Source organism: Pararge aegeria, chromosome 4 (assembly GCF_905163445.1).
Source record: "Pararge aegeria chromosome 4, ilParAegt1.1, whole genome shotgun sequence".
Classification (NCBI taxonomy): domain Eukaryota; kingdom Metazoa; phylum Arthropoda; class Insecta; order Lepidoptera; family Nymphalidae; genus Pararge; species Pararge aegeria.
Window position 1 is genome coordinate 11,334,449 of NC_053183.1, and position 15,844 is coordinate 11,350,292.

The window sequence follows — 15,844 nt, forward strand, 5'->3', positions numbered from 1 at the left end:
ACCCTATCTCTATAGCTACTAATATTATAAATGTGAATGTAAGTTTGTTTGCTACGCTTTCACGCAAGTGTTAGAAATAATATAGTATACTTTTTATCCCGACATTAAGCTCGGTTCCTTTGGGAGAGGGGATGAAAGTGTTTGACGTTTTATACCATAACTCCGACAAATTATAACCGATTTAAATAATTATTTTCGTACTATAGATGTTATAATATGTGTTTAATTTTGTCCAAACTGTGGTTGGAGATAGAGGACAGAACTCCTCCGCGGACAGCAGCAAACCCTTCATTCAAGGCTTAGCGATACTGAGTACTTTAAATTTTTTTAGAACTAGGTTCAACTAAATTTAATGCCACATCAAAAAACAAAATCAAACGCAGACGAAGTCGCGGGCAACAGCTAGTAAATAAATAAATTCTCCTATTCCATGTTCCCGTGCTTTAGCGAATGGACACGTTAATTATATCCCTTGTCAGAGGCAGTGGCGTGCATAGTGGGTATGCACAGGGTATGCAGATGATATAAAATGAAGAAAATCTCCAGTACGAGTTATTATTACTTAAGGTTAAATTACTTAAGGGTAGGCTTTTTATAACTCTTACAATGCATATCCTTAAGTTTTTTATAACTCGTACGGGAGATTTTCTTTATTTTGATATGATCTGCATTCCCTGTTCGTACCCTCTATGCACGCCACTGGTCAGAAGATACAATCGGGTGATATAATTTTTATCTCCTGCCCGTGCTAGCTAGGTTGATGGTAAACAGCGGCACTTTGAAGACGTGTTTCTTGTATGTCCTGTGAAATATTGCTCTGTTTACAAACGATTGTATTCTACTCACCATTACATGGGCTGCCTGGTCCGTGCAACGTAAAAAATACTTAGTACGCTTAATGTAAAATGTATAAAGGTTTCGGGTAACAAGAAAATGGTTCGATCACGCCGCACCATGTCTGTGTCCGTGAACCCCGCGGTGGAAGTTCTTCAACGTGATGCGTTCAACCATTTCTTAGAAAGACAAGCGCATGCTAACCGGGACTTCCTCAACCGCATCGGGAAACGAGGTTTGAATCTGTTCACATAGCATAAGGTATCCATGAATCAAGTGGCGTGCATAGAAAGTAAGCACAGGGTATGCAGATTAAATAAAATTAAGAAAATCTCTAGTATGAGCTATAAATACATAAGGGTAGGCTTTTTAAAACAATTACAATGGAGGAGATTTTCTTCATTTTATATCATCTACATACCATGTGCATACCCTCTATGCACGCCATTGCATGAATTTAAGGCTAGGTATTGGTGGTCCAGACATTACTTGTATACCGTTGCGCATGCTATCATTAGAGAGTCTTAGCTACTATATCGCTTACGCTGTATTATTCTTGACGCTCACGGAAAAACAAAACAAATCTATTAAAAAGCCATAAATAAATTTCCATAGCTACACTGTGCAGAGGTTACACCTATACAATGCGAAAACTACATAAAAACCGATCCTATAGTTTTACAAATTTTCATTAAAACAATAATTATAACGGCATGTCGTATATAGCCATATAACATATTCCTGGGCATACCCTGCCCAGAAAAACCACATTGAAATCTATACAGGAACGAAGGCAAATCAAGCAGGCCAATTAGTGAATAGATAATTATTGCAAAACCAGCATTATATAACAAATATTGTCACCATCAATACGTAGCCATTTTGTTCATTTAATGAGTATTACAAACACATAATAACAGTACCATAGAAATACTGATTATTATCAGTGCAGTGTGCATAACCATGTACATTATTAGAATAAAATAGTAACTACGTATACTAAAAAGGTAAGGGCTACTAGCAACAATTAAATAAAATAAAAAGAGAGAGAAAAGCCTTTATTGCACATAAAAAAATAAAAAGCAGCAAAGTCAAAACGATAGGTACTTTTCAAAAGGTTCAATTTAAAAGTGAAAAAATAGTTTTCCCTCTTTATAACCTAATATTATGTCCCTACATTGCAAGCACATTTCATGCACTGTCGCACGGGACAAAGTTGGTGTTAAAACTTCATCTCAATATTTCACGTGCTGGATGCAACTTATCTGAATACATTTGCAGTGAAATACAATATGCATAAAACGTTGCGAGCAAAATCTAACTTTTTCTATTAACAAAAAACGGGTATCTGTCGCGTTATTTTATCTTGTAGTTCTAACATTTTATCGCTGTTGTTCTATAGCTGTTTGTGTAGGATTTATGGTCCCTTGCTACAATCCTCCAATAGAAGGGTAATCAAATTGTAATCATAAAATATTGTGTTTTAAGTTATTGCCAACTGTAAGAATTTTGGGGTTTCTCAATTTTCATAGCCCATATCTGGTAACTTAAGCTAATCTACTCTTCTCATGATAAGATAAAGTTACTGGAACCTACGGATACATGTACCAATTAGTCGTAGATTATACGATATGCTACGAGGATTGTAGTTTTTGACCAATATAAAATGTTATTATTTAATTATGATTCTGTATAGATTTAGAGATTAGATTTTGAATTGCATTTGTAGCAAGTATTAGATTTACTTATGAAATTAATATCATATTTTTTGTTTGTTAGATCCTTGGAGGAGCCAAGAATGCACATTCAAGCACTGATTGTAATTTTGGAATGAACCATTTTTAACCGTCCTGCGATTGATTTATTTATCAAGCAACGTTGTTATTGTTAATATTTATTGCTATTAATAATGTTGAACCTATGATTCTTGTATGAAATATTTAAAATAAAACAATTAAAAAATAGTTTCGTTTAATTATTTAAACTTCAACAACTAGAACTAAGATGATTTTTTTATCTCACTAAGTATTTTAGTGGTTAATAATTCTTTAAGCAAAAAAACGTTACATGCCGCTTTCTCTTGAGAAATTATTTGCTTTATTTAAACAGGTTTATATAACTGTCATATGTCAAGTCAAGTTTGGAAAGACGCACCATCTGTCGTTCTTTTTCTTCGATTACTAGAAGTTATTATTGCCCCCTCCCCCTTCGTATATGAAAACCTATTTGATTAAATCGAAAACTAATACTGACTACACCTTATTAGTAATACTATGAGAAGATAAAACTATTTAATATAAAATAACTAATCGGTGAATGTATGGGACGAAGGCTGATGAGCGTGTCAAGCGACGCATGCCTACCCTGTCCATCGACATGCCGATGTCCGTCCTGCGGCAGAAACTGAACCTAGAGAACGATCGGAAGATTCAAGCCTTCCGCGCAGCGGCTAACAGGAACTACCTCAACGACATTGGTAAACGAGGTACGTATATACAATTTGATAAAATAGGTATTAATAATTCCGGGCATCCTGCAATCAGCATACCGACTTGTATCGAACTATACATGAAAAATTTGCAAAAAAGTGCCAATACACCATTCTTGAGTTTTCAATATAAGTATAATATTATAATTAATTAATCAAGTTTATTTTATTGATTATATTAAAATAATTCTAATTAAGTACATGTCATGTCCGCGTGGAATTGTGCCAAGAATGCTGGTTGCATCTCCGCTCTGAACAAAATGTCAGATAGATTAGTTATTTTTTCACATGAATAGCTTAATTTAAATTAACATTGTTAAAAGACAATGCCTACTACTGAATGCAAATCTCTAAACTAAACGGATGCGTCTAAAAGTAGCGCTTTACTTTTCACAATGAATTATTTGCAGGTGTCCAACATGTAACACTCTATCGCAGTTACGATGCTAGTTGTGAATAAACTAAATTTCTAAATGTTACACCACGCTAGAGTATTCTATATTATATACTAACTTTAATTTTGATTATTTTACATGAATAACGTTATTTAAATGAACACTGTAGAAAAGGCAATGGTGATCATTATGATACATGATCGCAAAAAAGATTCTAAATAAAATTAATACTTAGGTCTAAAAGTAATGCTAATTTAGTTAAGTTTAGAGGTTTTTGTCCAACATTATTAATATCTATGTTTAAAGTCTACCGATTATCACGTATTTAATCTCAGACAGTTCATGCTTAGATGTCAGAGCTAGATAACTTTTAAAGGTCTGAATGTTTCAAGAGTATGTATTTTGCAGTATCATTTAAACTTATCTAGATAGGCACTGCTCTCTTAAAAGTAGATGCGGGTCGTCACGTCAGTCAAAAAATATTAAACGGTATGATGTTATGCCTGGATTACCGTTAATGGTAGAAACTGCATTTCAAAATCCTTAGCGCTATATTAATTCATTTAGAATTTTAACTGTGTTTAGTGCCGTGGTCCTATAAGAACCACAATTCACTAAGTCGCGTACCATTGAAGAAATTTGTTAGTAGAATAGCAAGCATCTATTGGCAAACGTTGTATTTTTAATATATTGTCAAATGTTATGTAAAAAGTACTTTAAAGCAAAAGTAATCTTCTCGAAACATTTTACACTTTCTTGATCTATTTTAATCTTATTTATTTGTATCGAAATCTTTATTGCTCATAGATTATTATTGGACTAAATAACAAAGCCTAAAAATTTATTTTGAGGAAATTGCCTTATGATATTCCTTTAGCAAACATAAAATAACATTACTTCAATAATTTACAGGTTCGGCCTGGAGCCCAAACGTCGTTGATGTAGCTCGATTCTGAAGCAAATGAAGAACCTCAAATCATCGCCTGACAATACTGATATACATTTATCGTGTTAATATTAAACTTCGATCACGTAAATCATGAATGCAAAAATACTTTAACTTGGGATAATAGTTTGTAATTTGTCTATTATTGTCAAATCCTTCATCTTCTTCTCTTACGCCTAAAATTAATTATTAATCTAATCCTTCATCTTCTTCTTAGAATAAATGTATTAGTTCTACCCCGTTCTTAATATTTCCTGTTGATAAGGATGGGTTTATTAACTTTATTTTATTCTTTGAAGATTTAGGATTTGAATGATTTTTAAATTACTGATTTTTGACTTTGAGCATTAGTCACACATTTTGCTAGATGATACTTGGTGGTTTTGGTCTACTTTCTAACTAGCTTAGTGCACTTAGACGTATTTAATAATAAGTCCTTATTAAAATCTAAATATAATAATTACCAATTGTTATTAAACTATAAAATAACTAATATTTATTTATTTATAGGAGATATTATTTAAGTTTCTTCATACCTCAATAAAGGTTGTCAAATGTAAAAGTAGTTTCATTGTTAGACATTAATCTGTCCTATCCTTAATATAATAATCCGTAAAGTGAAACCTCATTTAATACATAATGAGCTAATTATAACTTCAGTTACAAAACTTACTCAACGATTTATCACTAAGATTTCATTTATGATGATTTTATCGCTCTGCGTCCGGATTTACATTAATTGATTCAATGATTAAATTGGTGATTGTGGAATAGACCTTTTCAGTTTTCTTAGTGCAGTTAGATTGAGTCGGTACTATTACCACAAAATACTTCCTTATAACCTTCTAACCTCGGCAAAAAACAATTTTATATAAGCTTTTGCACTGAAATAAAAGCTGCCGAATTTTAAAACCGTAATATCATCGTTATCTGCATGTAAATATTTAAATACGTTGGTACCGGTTGATTGACTTGTGATGAACAAACAAACCGCTTCAAATTAATTAGCTGGAGGGCTTTAAAACATAAACATCACAAAATGTCTTCCATTCACGAGCCGATATATGGAAATTGATTAAAGCAAACCACGAGTATATTGCAGCTGACTATACCAGTGTATGTATTATTTTGCGTTATTGTAATAAATAAATAATAATTGTATTAATTATTTTTATCGGGATAATAATTTGCTTTACAAATTGACGGAAATTCCGCATTTTCTCCTTTTTGGCTTCGGAACGGTAACCGAGTTTCACATTTACATATTACAAATCATGCCTACACCGCAAACTCCACTTAATTAGCTATATTGATTCTAAAAGCCAATTAAACGATTGCTTTGATCTTTTCGATTGATCTACATTTATTGGTTTATAATCACTGTTTATAATAGATAAAATTTTCTTTTATTTCATTATGAAATAACAATAAATAATATAATAGGTTTATCTTTGTTTCGAACATAGCTAATATCATTAACCAGCAACCAGCTTATGTACTAAGCTTTGGGCTTGGGAATAATTGATTTATTATTCGCTTATCCAATATATAGAGTCAGCAATTAATAGTCTATATTAGTCCACTGCTGGACTAAAGGCCACTCCTAACGGGAGTGTTTGCCCGTAATCACCACGAGGTCAGACGCAAATAAATTGTTTTGTATCAAAACAGGCGATTATATGCATATTATAGTGCTATCGATTATGTTATGTATGTGATATCGAAAGAGGAATTATTTTTGTAAGCATATTTTCATTTGATGAATGATAATGATAAAAATATTGTTGAACAAAAATTACCACCTTAACTAATTTTAATGACTTAAAATCGCGTTCACACGTGTATGTGTTTGTGTGTGTGTTATTTTTAAGAAAATGTAGGTCCTATTGTTGTTGTCACAGTAGTGTAGTAGTTTTTCTTATTACATACATAACCATCATATCAAACAAATACCGGCCCACTACAGGGCACGGGTCTCCTCCCACAATGAGAAGGGGTAAGGCCGTAGCCCGCCACGCTGGTCCAGTGCTTATTGATGGACGTACATAATATAGTGCATTATTTTGCAGAGATACGAAGGAATGCACGAAGGGCGCGCAAGACCGAAGCGCAAGATGCCTTCGCTGTCCATCAACAACCCAATGGAAGTGCTCCGTCAACGGCTGCTGCTCGAAGTGGCCCGCAAACAAATGCGCGAGGCAAACCAGAGACAGGCGGTCGCCAACAGAGTCTTCCTGCAGAACGTTGGCAAACGAGGTTCGTAGAAATGACTTTATTCTGTGCATACCAACTGACACACTATACAGGCTAACGAAGGGTAAATTAGCAAAAAAACCTGAGTAATTCAATAACAGAATTCTGCATACCAATAATTATGAGTTAACGCAATTTTGACTCAAACAGTAAGGCATGTGCGGGAGACAGTTGATCAGACCTTACACATTATCCGCATAGTGCTTTACTAACTGCGTTTTTGCAAGCAATTGCGTGGAGAACCACCGTACGTTGTCAAATCATTTTTAAATAATATTTTGCTTATTGCGGAACAAGTTAACGTACAGCTTCCCCAACTTGAGGCTTTACTTCACCTGACTAGGATTCGACTAAGATTTCACTAATCGTACGTTAGACCAAGCAAATAATTGTCGAAAATATTGATCCAAGGAAAAAAGATATCAATAATTGGCCTAGACTCAGCCTAGGGGAGTGTCATGACCCTAAAGACCCCTGGCTGCCTTTGAGCAGTTCTGCCCGCAAATTCGGCATCGTACACTATTCACGTGTACTTTATCCCTTGTTCCCTCCTTCCCTTGTACAATGTTGTTGTTGCATGCAAAAATGACAAAAACACTCTCGCCTCCAGACTACTATCAAAAGAGTGTTTCTGCTATATATGGCCCAACTACTTACTAATCTTAACGAAATTTTACTCAGACATTAATACAAATTTAATATAAATATACCTCGACTATTTTGAATACTATTAATGGAGGTTTATAATTATTTTAGACCGACTGTTTGTTGTCGCTCATGTTTACCCTAATCTTGGCTGACAGAGATCTCTACTAAGCGAAAACGCCGCCTTTTTTAATTCTTCTTTGACGGCCGATTGACGCAGTGGGCAGCGACCCTGCTTTCTGGGTCTAATGCCGTTGGTTCCATTCCCACAAATGGAAAAATGTTTGTCTTATGAACATGAATGTTTTTCAGAGTCTAAGGTACTAATAGTAGTTAAATAAATAATAGAAATATCTTAAAAGTAAAACTGAGCTTGATAAAATTTTCTATAGGGATAGCTTACACGCTAAAGAATAAATGATACTTTTTGTCATAGAAAAATTAACTTTTTCCGAGGTATTTTATAAATCTCAAGCCAAAACGGTTCATGGGCAATGGCTTTGGTTTGTTATATTAGTACTATATTTTTATGATAACCCAATTATTTTCTGTTCGTGCAGGTTTTTGGGAAAACACGGTGCCATCACGCTACGACAACTAAACAACGAAGAGAAAATTTTGTTTTCTGTCAACGCAAGTCTCAACATCAACCATATGACGATGCGACAATCAAACTAACCAAATTAAGATAAGCAACAAAAAATGCTACGGTACACAATTTCAGTATAAATTGCTTTCGTAATTTGAGTCAGACATAAGTCCCACCTCTATATCAAAAGTGTTTCAACTCAATAGCAACTTTATTTTTTAAACAATTAAGGAAACGCATTTTTTAATTACTCTACCAGAAAATAAATCTTTTAGAATGATGCTGTGGATCGCAATTTTTAATTAAATGTATTATTTCCGTATAAATAATAGAATCAGGGATTTATAATAATTTAATTAGATTATTGAAAGGTTTTTCAAATTTTTATGTTGAAACCGTTTTCGATGTAGGGTTGCGAAAATAAAAAAAATGTCGCTTAGCTAAACTTTAATAAAACTTCGTAGTCTTTAGAATGCGTTAGACGACATCTTCCTCTCATTTTTACTGCAAGACGATAACTTTTGTAATAGGTTCTTAATACTGATATGAATTAAAGTCACCGTCCTTATTTTAACTCATAGTAAATCTCTCATTATCTACTGGTATTATTTTTTTCTTCTTATCAATCGATAGATGTGAATGCTACCAGCTCAGTATTTACTGCTATGGAATATTAATTATTTAGTAAATAACTGGATTAAATGTATATGTTGTAATATTGTAGGTAATTGTATATTATTTGTGCCAAATGATTGAAATAATGTAATTTATACCGTTAAAAGATTCTATTGTAATTTAAATACCTAACAAATGTTTTAATGAAAATGTAATGCTATAACAATTCACTATCCTCTTCCTACACTATTTAGTTTTGTTATATTTTGTAGGTAGATATGTACAGATTAGCTGATACATGTAATCTTTTGTTTTAATATATTGATCTCTATTAGCTTTTAATGTAGGCAACTAACTGTACTAGTCTATTTTATTGAAATATGAATTACGTTCAATAAAAACGTTAAATTATTAGTTCGCAGTTTTATTTTAAATACAAGCCACGAAGCTTAATTTTTCAGTAAGCTACGTATAGTTCGAAACTCGAAATGACTAGCGTCTATCACTAACAAAGAATGGAAAACGTTCAAAGAACAGTTGAAGTTACATTCGTAGTTGACTGGTATGCAGAAAGATAACCGAGATTTGCCTATTTTTTATCCAGTACTAGCTATGAAGTAAGGCTAAATATGTGGCAACACTTTGTATACTATAGTTACGCCTTACGTGAGGAGTAAGCTGCTGTCTGTTGCTCTGTCTCCAACATTATTCATCAGATGTAAACGATATTTAGGCAAAGCTTAACTGGTAATACGTCGTTTCTAGTGCAGAAGGAATTATTTAAATCTATTTACATATGACTCAGTTATGGGATAATATCGTCAAACACTTTCACCCGTCTCCTTAGGGAACGGTGCTCAATTTCAGGATTGAAAGTATCCCATGTCCTTCCTCATAGCAAGTTCCAAGCACATCATACCAAGTTTCATTTCAATTCATTCAGTAATTTCTACGTGTTGCACGGCGAAGATCCAGACCGCTCCAGACAAGCAAAAATTGATTATTTTCAGAATTAAATAGTTTTGCGTTAAGAAGGTCCCATCAATCCCTACTCTAAGAAAGGAAAATTCGCTGCATTTTTAGGTGAATTACTCCTTTTCAAATAATAAACGAACCAACGGATCTCAAGAGCGATAACATCCAGTAGCCCTTCTACCAATTTTCGGATTTCGGTTTTGCACCTGAAGTGAATATTAAAAATTAAGGGAATCGGAAATTAATGAGTTGTACAATTTATTTCAGATGTTGTTTGTGGGCCATAACGCGCACAGGATGTTTGCTTTTTTAATTGTAATATCATTTTGAAAAGTGTTTGCGAAGTAAGGTGTTCATAGCGAAAAGTTTATTATTTACTTTTTGGATCATACTTAGTATGTTTTTTGTTTAGGCACATCTTCTATAGGCAAGCGCGACCTACCTTAAGCTGATGCCGTCGTGCCGACGTAATTTTTTTATAAAACTATGTTCAATTGTTTTTCTAAATCCCAGGAATAAATTTTGCGAAACAAAAGTTTTTCATTCTTATCAGTAATAATACCCCATCGGTATAGGAACCGACTTACCCGTAGAAAACTTAAGTATCTTTTTAATCATTAGGTAGATCATATGCTAGATAACTATTTATTAGATACCAGTAGAGGATATAATTTCAATGATAGAGAATGGTTTTAATTTAACGGCGATAGTTAAACGCAAATCGTCGTTCAGGAATGTTAATAAAATCTACAATAATGCTGTCATTTCCAATAGCTATCATTCGCCGAGCTCAAGTCGTCGATTAAACAGAGGCTCTAGAAAGTTCTCCATCATCACCAAATTGGGATTCTGTAATAGAGAACTCAATCAACTTTCGAATCAAGTATTCTCTTTGTTGGTGTTTAATTAGTTTTTTCGGAGCTTCTGCACACTATACCTGTTTGTGCATACCGTACGGTTAGACCCGGTAAAACCGTATACGATTGACGTTTTTTTTAACTCGTAGCTTTGTAAAAGTAAATTGAATTATGTACAGGAGTGAATTTTCCACAGCTATTTATAGTCGAACATAGCGGCTTCCTATTTATACTTTCATGCAGTTCACATTTTCCGTAAAACGATGATAAAATTTTAAGTATCAACAGTAAACTTCATTACTCGATTTAATGTTTAAATTTTGTGTTTACTTATAGGGTTACTGAGTTTGTTACTTCCATTAAAAGGATGAGCAACTTGAAATGTTTTTAGTAATGTAAGCATAGAACATGAAATCGTAGCGTCATTTGTGTGATAAAAGCAAAATGGCTGTGAGTGGAAAAGCAATTTCCATGAGCGCAATTTTCGCGTATGTATTCACGCATAATCTTGAGAAAGTCAATTGGGCGAATCTTCTTTTTGACAAAGGTTATTGAGGTACCTATTTAAAAGTTACATATTTTTAAATGAAAGAAAGAAAGAAAACATATAATAAATATAAAATTAAAAAACAGTAAAAAATAAACTGTGCTACAACTAAACTTATCTGTTTTGTTTCCGCAGCATAGGAGTGCACTCGTATGCTGCGGAAACAAAATTGTCACGACTCAGTATATTACTGCAGGTTCCTCTTATGAAAACCTGACCGCCGATATAATCTGCCGATAATAAGACGAGTAACGTTTTATGGAGTTAAACTTCTTTTAGCGCATTATGAAAATCAGATCAGAGTGTGTTTTTTCCGAATGACACACGCGCATTTTGTATCACAACTTTAACATTAATAATTCAGGTTTTACATCGAGATAGTCTATTCATAGTAACAACTAACAAGGAGGCAAACGTGACGTATCGTAAAACATGAACTTTGTGAATAATGATTTGTTGTTATGTTTGATTTTGGATAGTGTTTAAATTTTGAAGTACCTATGAGCAGAGGATTACTGGGATAGGCTAATGTTTACACATTGGAGGGTAACATTGATTTTCATTATACACCCTTTTTAACATCAAAAGATACATTGCCGCAGCTGATGATAAATGATTAACGTGAAGCCGAAATAAAAATCGACGATAACCTAGCGATCAGGAAGTCGGTTTCACTATCGGGGGGTTCAATACTTGCTCGATAGCCAGACCTTTTATATGTAATTAGATTACTTAAAGAATTTGAAAACGACATACTTTGACAGATTTGCTTTACTCTAAAGTTAAGTTTATATCTTGTTATTACACAAGGGCAATTTTGTATTATTTATATATTTTGTATTATACATAACAAGAGATAGAAAAAGTGGAGGAGAAAATATACAACACAGATTGCTTAGAATTAAAAACATAGGTCATTCAGTGACATTATATTGGTTTCCAAATTCATCGGTAGGTGCGGAGTAATACTTACATTATTATATAGTATTACTGAGTCTGAGTATGAACTAATGCTTCGCTGGAAGGCTCGGTTCTCCTGTAGGGGCCATAATTAAAGGTGATTAAATTTGAAGCGGCGCTCCGAGGGCCACATGATTTCATTACCCACTTCTCGACACGTTTTCGTCAATTGAGACTTTCATAAGACGAGTTTTAATTAATGACATATTTTGCTGACCTGAAATTACTAATCATTTGTATGACGACATAGTTTATGAAAAAGAACTTCACTCTTTTTCTTTGTGAATCTTCGAATACATATATTTGTAATTTATACTCTTTTCTTGGACACTACAAGTTGAAGAAACAAAAGAGGACAATACAGGAACAGAATACAGAAGGCGGATTATGCCGGATTGCAGGATTTTTAACTTTTTCATTTAGGACATACATTTTACACATTATTGACGTAATATTACATCTACTGACGTGATTTTACAATCTAAAACGACACGTATGGAAATATGAATGTGAGGTAGCTTTGTAAGTATTTTTTTTGAACTTTCAAATTAGAAATGATAAATTAGGACGTTATTTGATATTATAATTAGTCCTCTTAAAACAAGTTGTATTGAGACTTTAATGTGTTATGTGTCCTTGCGTGACCTTAAGTTTATTTATCTTTCAGTATCTCAATATTATGTGCAGCTCTCTACATGGAAAATTTATTTCATGCGAGTCAAATCTAACATAATAATAAGTACTTATTCAGGGTCCAATATTAACCGCAGCTATATGAAAATTGAGAGATGTCCACTACATCACATTATGACAGACATGACCCGATCCATATACTCGACCTCATTTAATTCCGATACGTAAGGTACCTAATAATATATATGGCGGTTTGTCTGTTCGTGGACGATACTCCAGTTCATCGGTATTTAGCTATGATAAATAGCAGTGTCATACAAATAAATGAATCACATAGTCATAGTGAAATCACATAAGAGTCAAGTGAGAATATTCTTGTTCCCCGTCAAATCAAATTTCAGGACCCTAAATCTCAGACTTAAAATAATATATATATTTAGTAGTAAGTAAATAAAGCTTCTTGTGGTAGATCTTGTCCGGGGAAGTACTACTGTCATGCTATTTCAGCCGACAAATAGCATTGCTGAGTTGCGCAGGCTGATAACGTATCTCACGACAGGTTTGAGACGGACGTAAAAATTGCAATCTTCGCTTTCAAACGTCACTTGTATACAAAGCAAAAGTGACGTTTGACAGCGAAGAAATCGCGAGATTTACGACTGTCACGAACCTGCTGTGAGATACGCAATCACGCTCTTAAGGGCTTGGTTGCATGTGTAATAACAAGCACATGAGGCTTAACATCTTGACGGCCGACTGGCGCAGTGGGCAGCGAACCTGCTTTCTGAGTACTAGGCCGTGGGTTCGATTCCCACATCTGGAAAATGTTTGTGTAATGAACATGATTGTTTTTCAGTGTCTTGGTAATATATACTCATAATATCTGTATATTATGAGTATTTATGTGTATTATATTAATAAAAATATTCAACAACTATCTTAATACCCATAACACAAGCTACGCTTACTTTGGGGCTAGATGGCGATGTGTGTATTATCGTAGTATATTTATTTATTTATTTTATCTACACCTCAGATTGACAGACACAGGACGGCAATTTGTAGTAAGTGTTCATAGCATTCCCTGTGGAGTGTTCAGGAGTGTTACTCTGTTTAAAAGTAACTATTTTCCACTTGCCCTCAGGTGCGTCGGCTGAGTTGGTCAATTATTACTAGGAATATATATTATATTTTTTTAATTTTATAAACGCGATTATTATCTTTTTTATACTTTAGTAAAACTGTAACTGGAAGATTTCTGTCATTTAATATATTTTGAAAATTTTGACCGGGGGATGCTTTATAATCGACACTGAGTCCAAACAGGTTTTTATTTAAATTTTGTCTGTCTGTCCGTCTGTCCGGGCATCACGTGAAAACTACTGAACGGATTTAAATAAATATATATATATATATTATATATATATATATATATATATTATATATAAATATATATATATATATTATATATATATAATTATATATATATATATATATTTGGTATAGTGGTAGCTGATATACCGGGTCAACATATAGGATACCTACTTCTTATCCCGATAAACAATAAGTTTCCTCCGGGATTTTTTTTTTATTTGAAAGTGTATACTATCAAGCATGTTTTTTCCAATTTTATTGAAGATCTGATAGATAAAGGACATAACTCTTCACGGATAACAGCAAGTCGCGAGGCATATGGGACAACGATCGAATGCATGCGTATCAACTAAATATCCTACTAAATACTAATATTATGAATGCGAAAGAAATAAAGTAATATAAATATAAAGTTTGATTATATACCTGCAAATTCAGTTTTAAAATATTCAAATTGAACCTATCGCTTAGAAGTTGCGACGGGTATAGAATAACATAGTTTGGAAATAAAACAGGCCCACCTGGTAGGTAGCGATGCAATTAGTTTCTAGGTTTTATTCTAGGTGCAGACGAAGTTGCGAGGGTCAGCTAGTGTTTGTATAAACCTTTAGACGGGTAATTTATTATCTGGTGAAGGAAAACCTTAAGGCTTTGTAAGCAAAAGCTTATTTAGTATAAACAAAACTTGAATGCAATGGCAAATGAAATAAAAGACTACACTCTAAAAAAAAATGGTTATTCCTAACAAGATAGTGATTGTTGTGATCAAGCATCTTGATTCCATACGAGCCTAACAAGAACATAGATACATCAAATAAGATGATAATGATTGTTTATCATAATTCAATGGACTGGGCAACTGTATTGCTCCTATTATAGTTACTTAACTAAGGCATATTCTTAACTGATTCAATTTACGTACTTGTTTAAGCTAAATAATTAAAAATGATCTAATCATACAAAGAAGTAAATAATAATAGAAACAACGTATTTATTTGTTAGAATCAATGAACATACCTACATTGTTAGCTCAATCTATAATGAACTTGCTGCTATAACTAATCAGCTTTTGTTGTTATGTTTATTATCATAATTGTTATAATTTATATAACGTCAACTAAGAGAAAATCTCTCTTAGTTGGCTTTCTTTTTTTAGAGTGTAAATGCGTTGGGATGTTTTGTTACAAAAATCTCCAGCACGCTTTGTAAAACTTTTCTCATTGATGCGAAAAGGCGAATTTGTTCTCACAGGAAGTTTCATTATTATCTTTGCGTAGATACCGGTATAATTATAACTTCGTGTGTATTTTCTTTCGTTTGTAATTAAACTGTACCTAATTAATAAAAAATAGACCTTTCCGTTTTTATTGTAGAAACCTGAGAATATATATCGTTTTCTTTAAAAATTATGGTTAGAGGCCAGCAAAATTGTTAAAAATATTTATGTGTAGTTGATAATTTACCTACCTCTTCCATTTGGTTTAGATTTTTTTAAAGTGCTTCCGGATCCTATACGTATCTATACGTATCTGTACTGTATATAATTAAAATATATATATATATATATATACTACGACAATACACACAACGCCATCTAGCCCCAAAGTAAGCGTAGCTTGTGTTATGGGTACTAAGATAGCTGATGAATATTTTTTTTTTATGAATGAAATACACATAAATACTTATAATATACAGATAAACACCCAGACACTGAAAAACATTCATGTTCATCA

The 15,844-nt window shown here is 33.1% G+C and overlaps 1 protein-coding gene across 3 annotated transcripts in view; it reads left to right on the plus strand.

The window, feature by feature from the left end:
• Positions 1–8,391, plus strand: part of LOC120637885 (diuretic hormone 45) — a 78,461-nt gene extending 70,070 nt beyond the window's left edge. The window contains exons 5-6 of one of the 3 annotated variants that reach the window (XM_039909933.1): positions 6,733–6,919; positions 8,122–8,391. In XM_039909933.1, the coding sequence (XP_039765867.1) occupies positions 6,733–6,919; positions 8,122–8,162 (228 nt within the window). In that variant the 3' untranslated portion in view covers positions 8,163–8,391. Of the gene's footprint in view, positions 1–915; positions 1,070–2,613; positions 2,709–3,165; positions 3,320–4,629; positions 4,889–6,732; positions 6,920–8,121 lie in introns of those variants that run through there. The other 2 variants (XM_039909934.1, XM_039909935.1) reach the window with 2 other exon arrangements.
• The last annotated feature ends 7,453 nt before the right edge of the window (positions 8,392–15,844 follow it).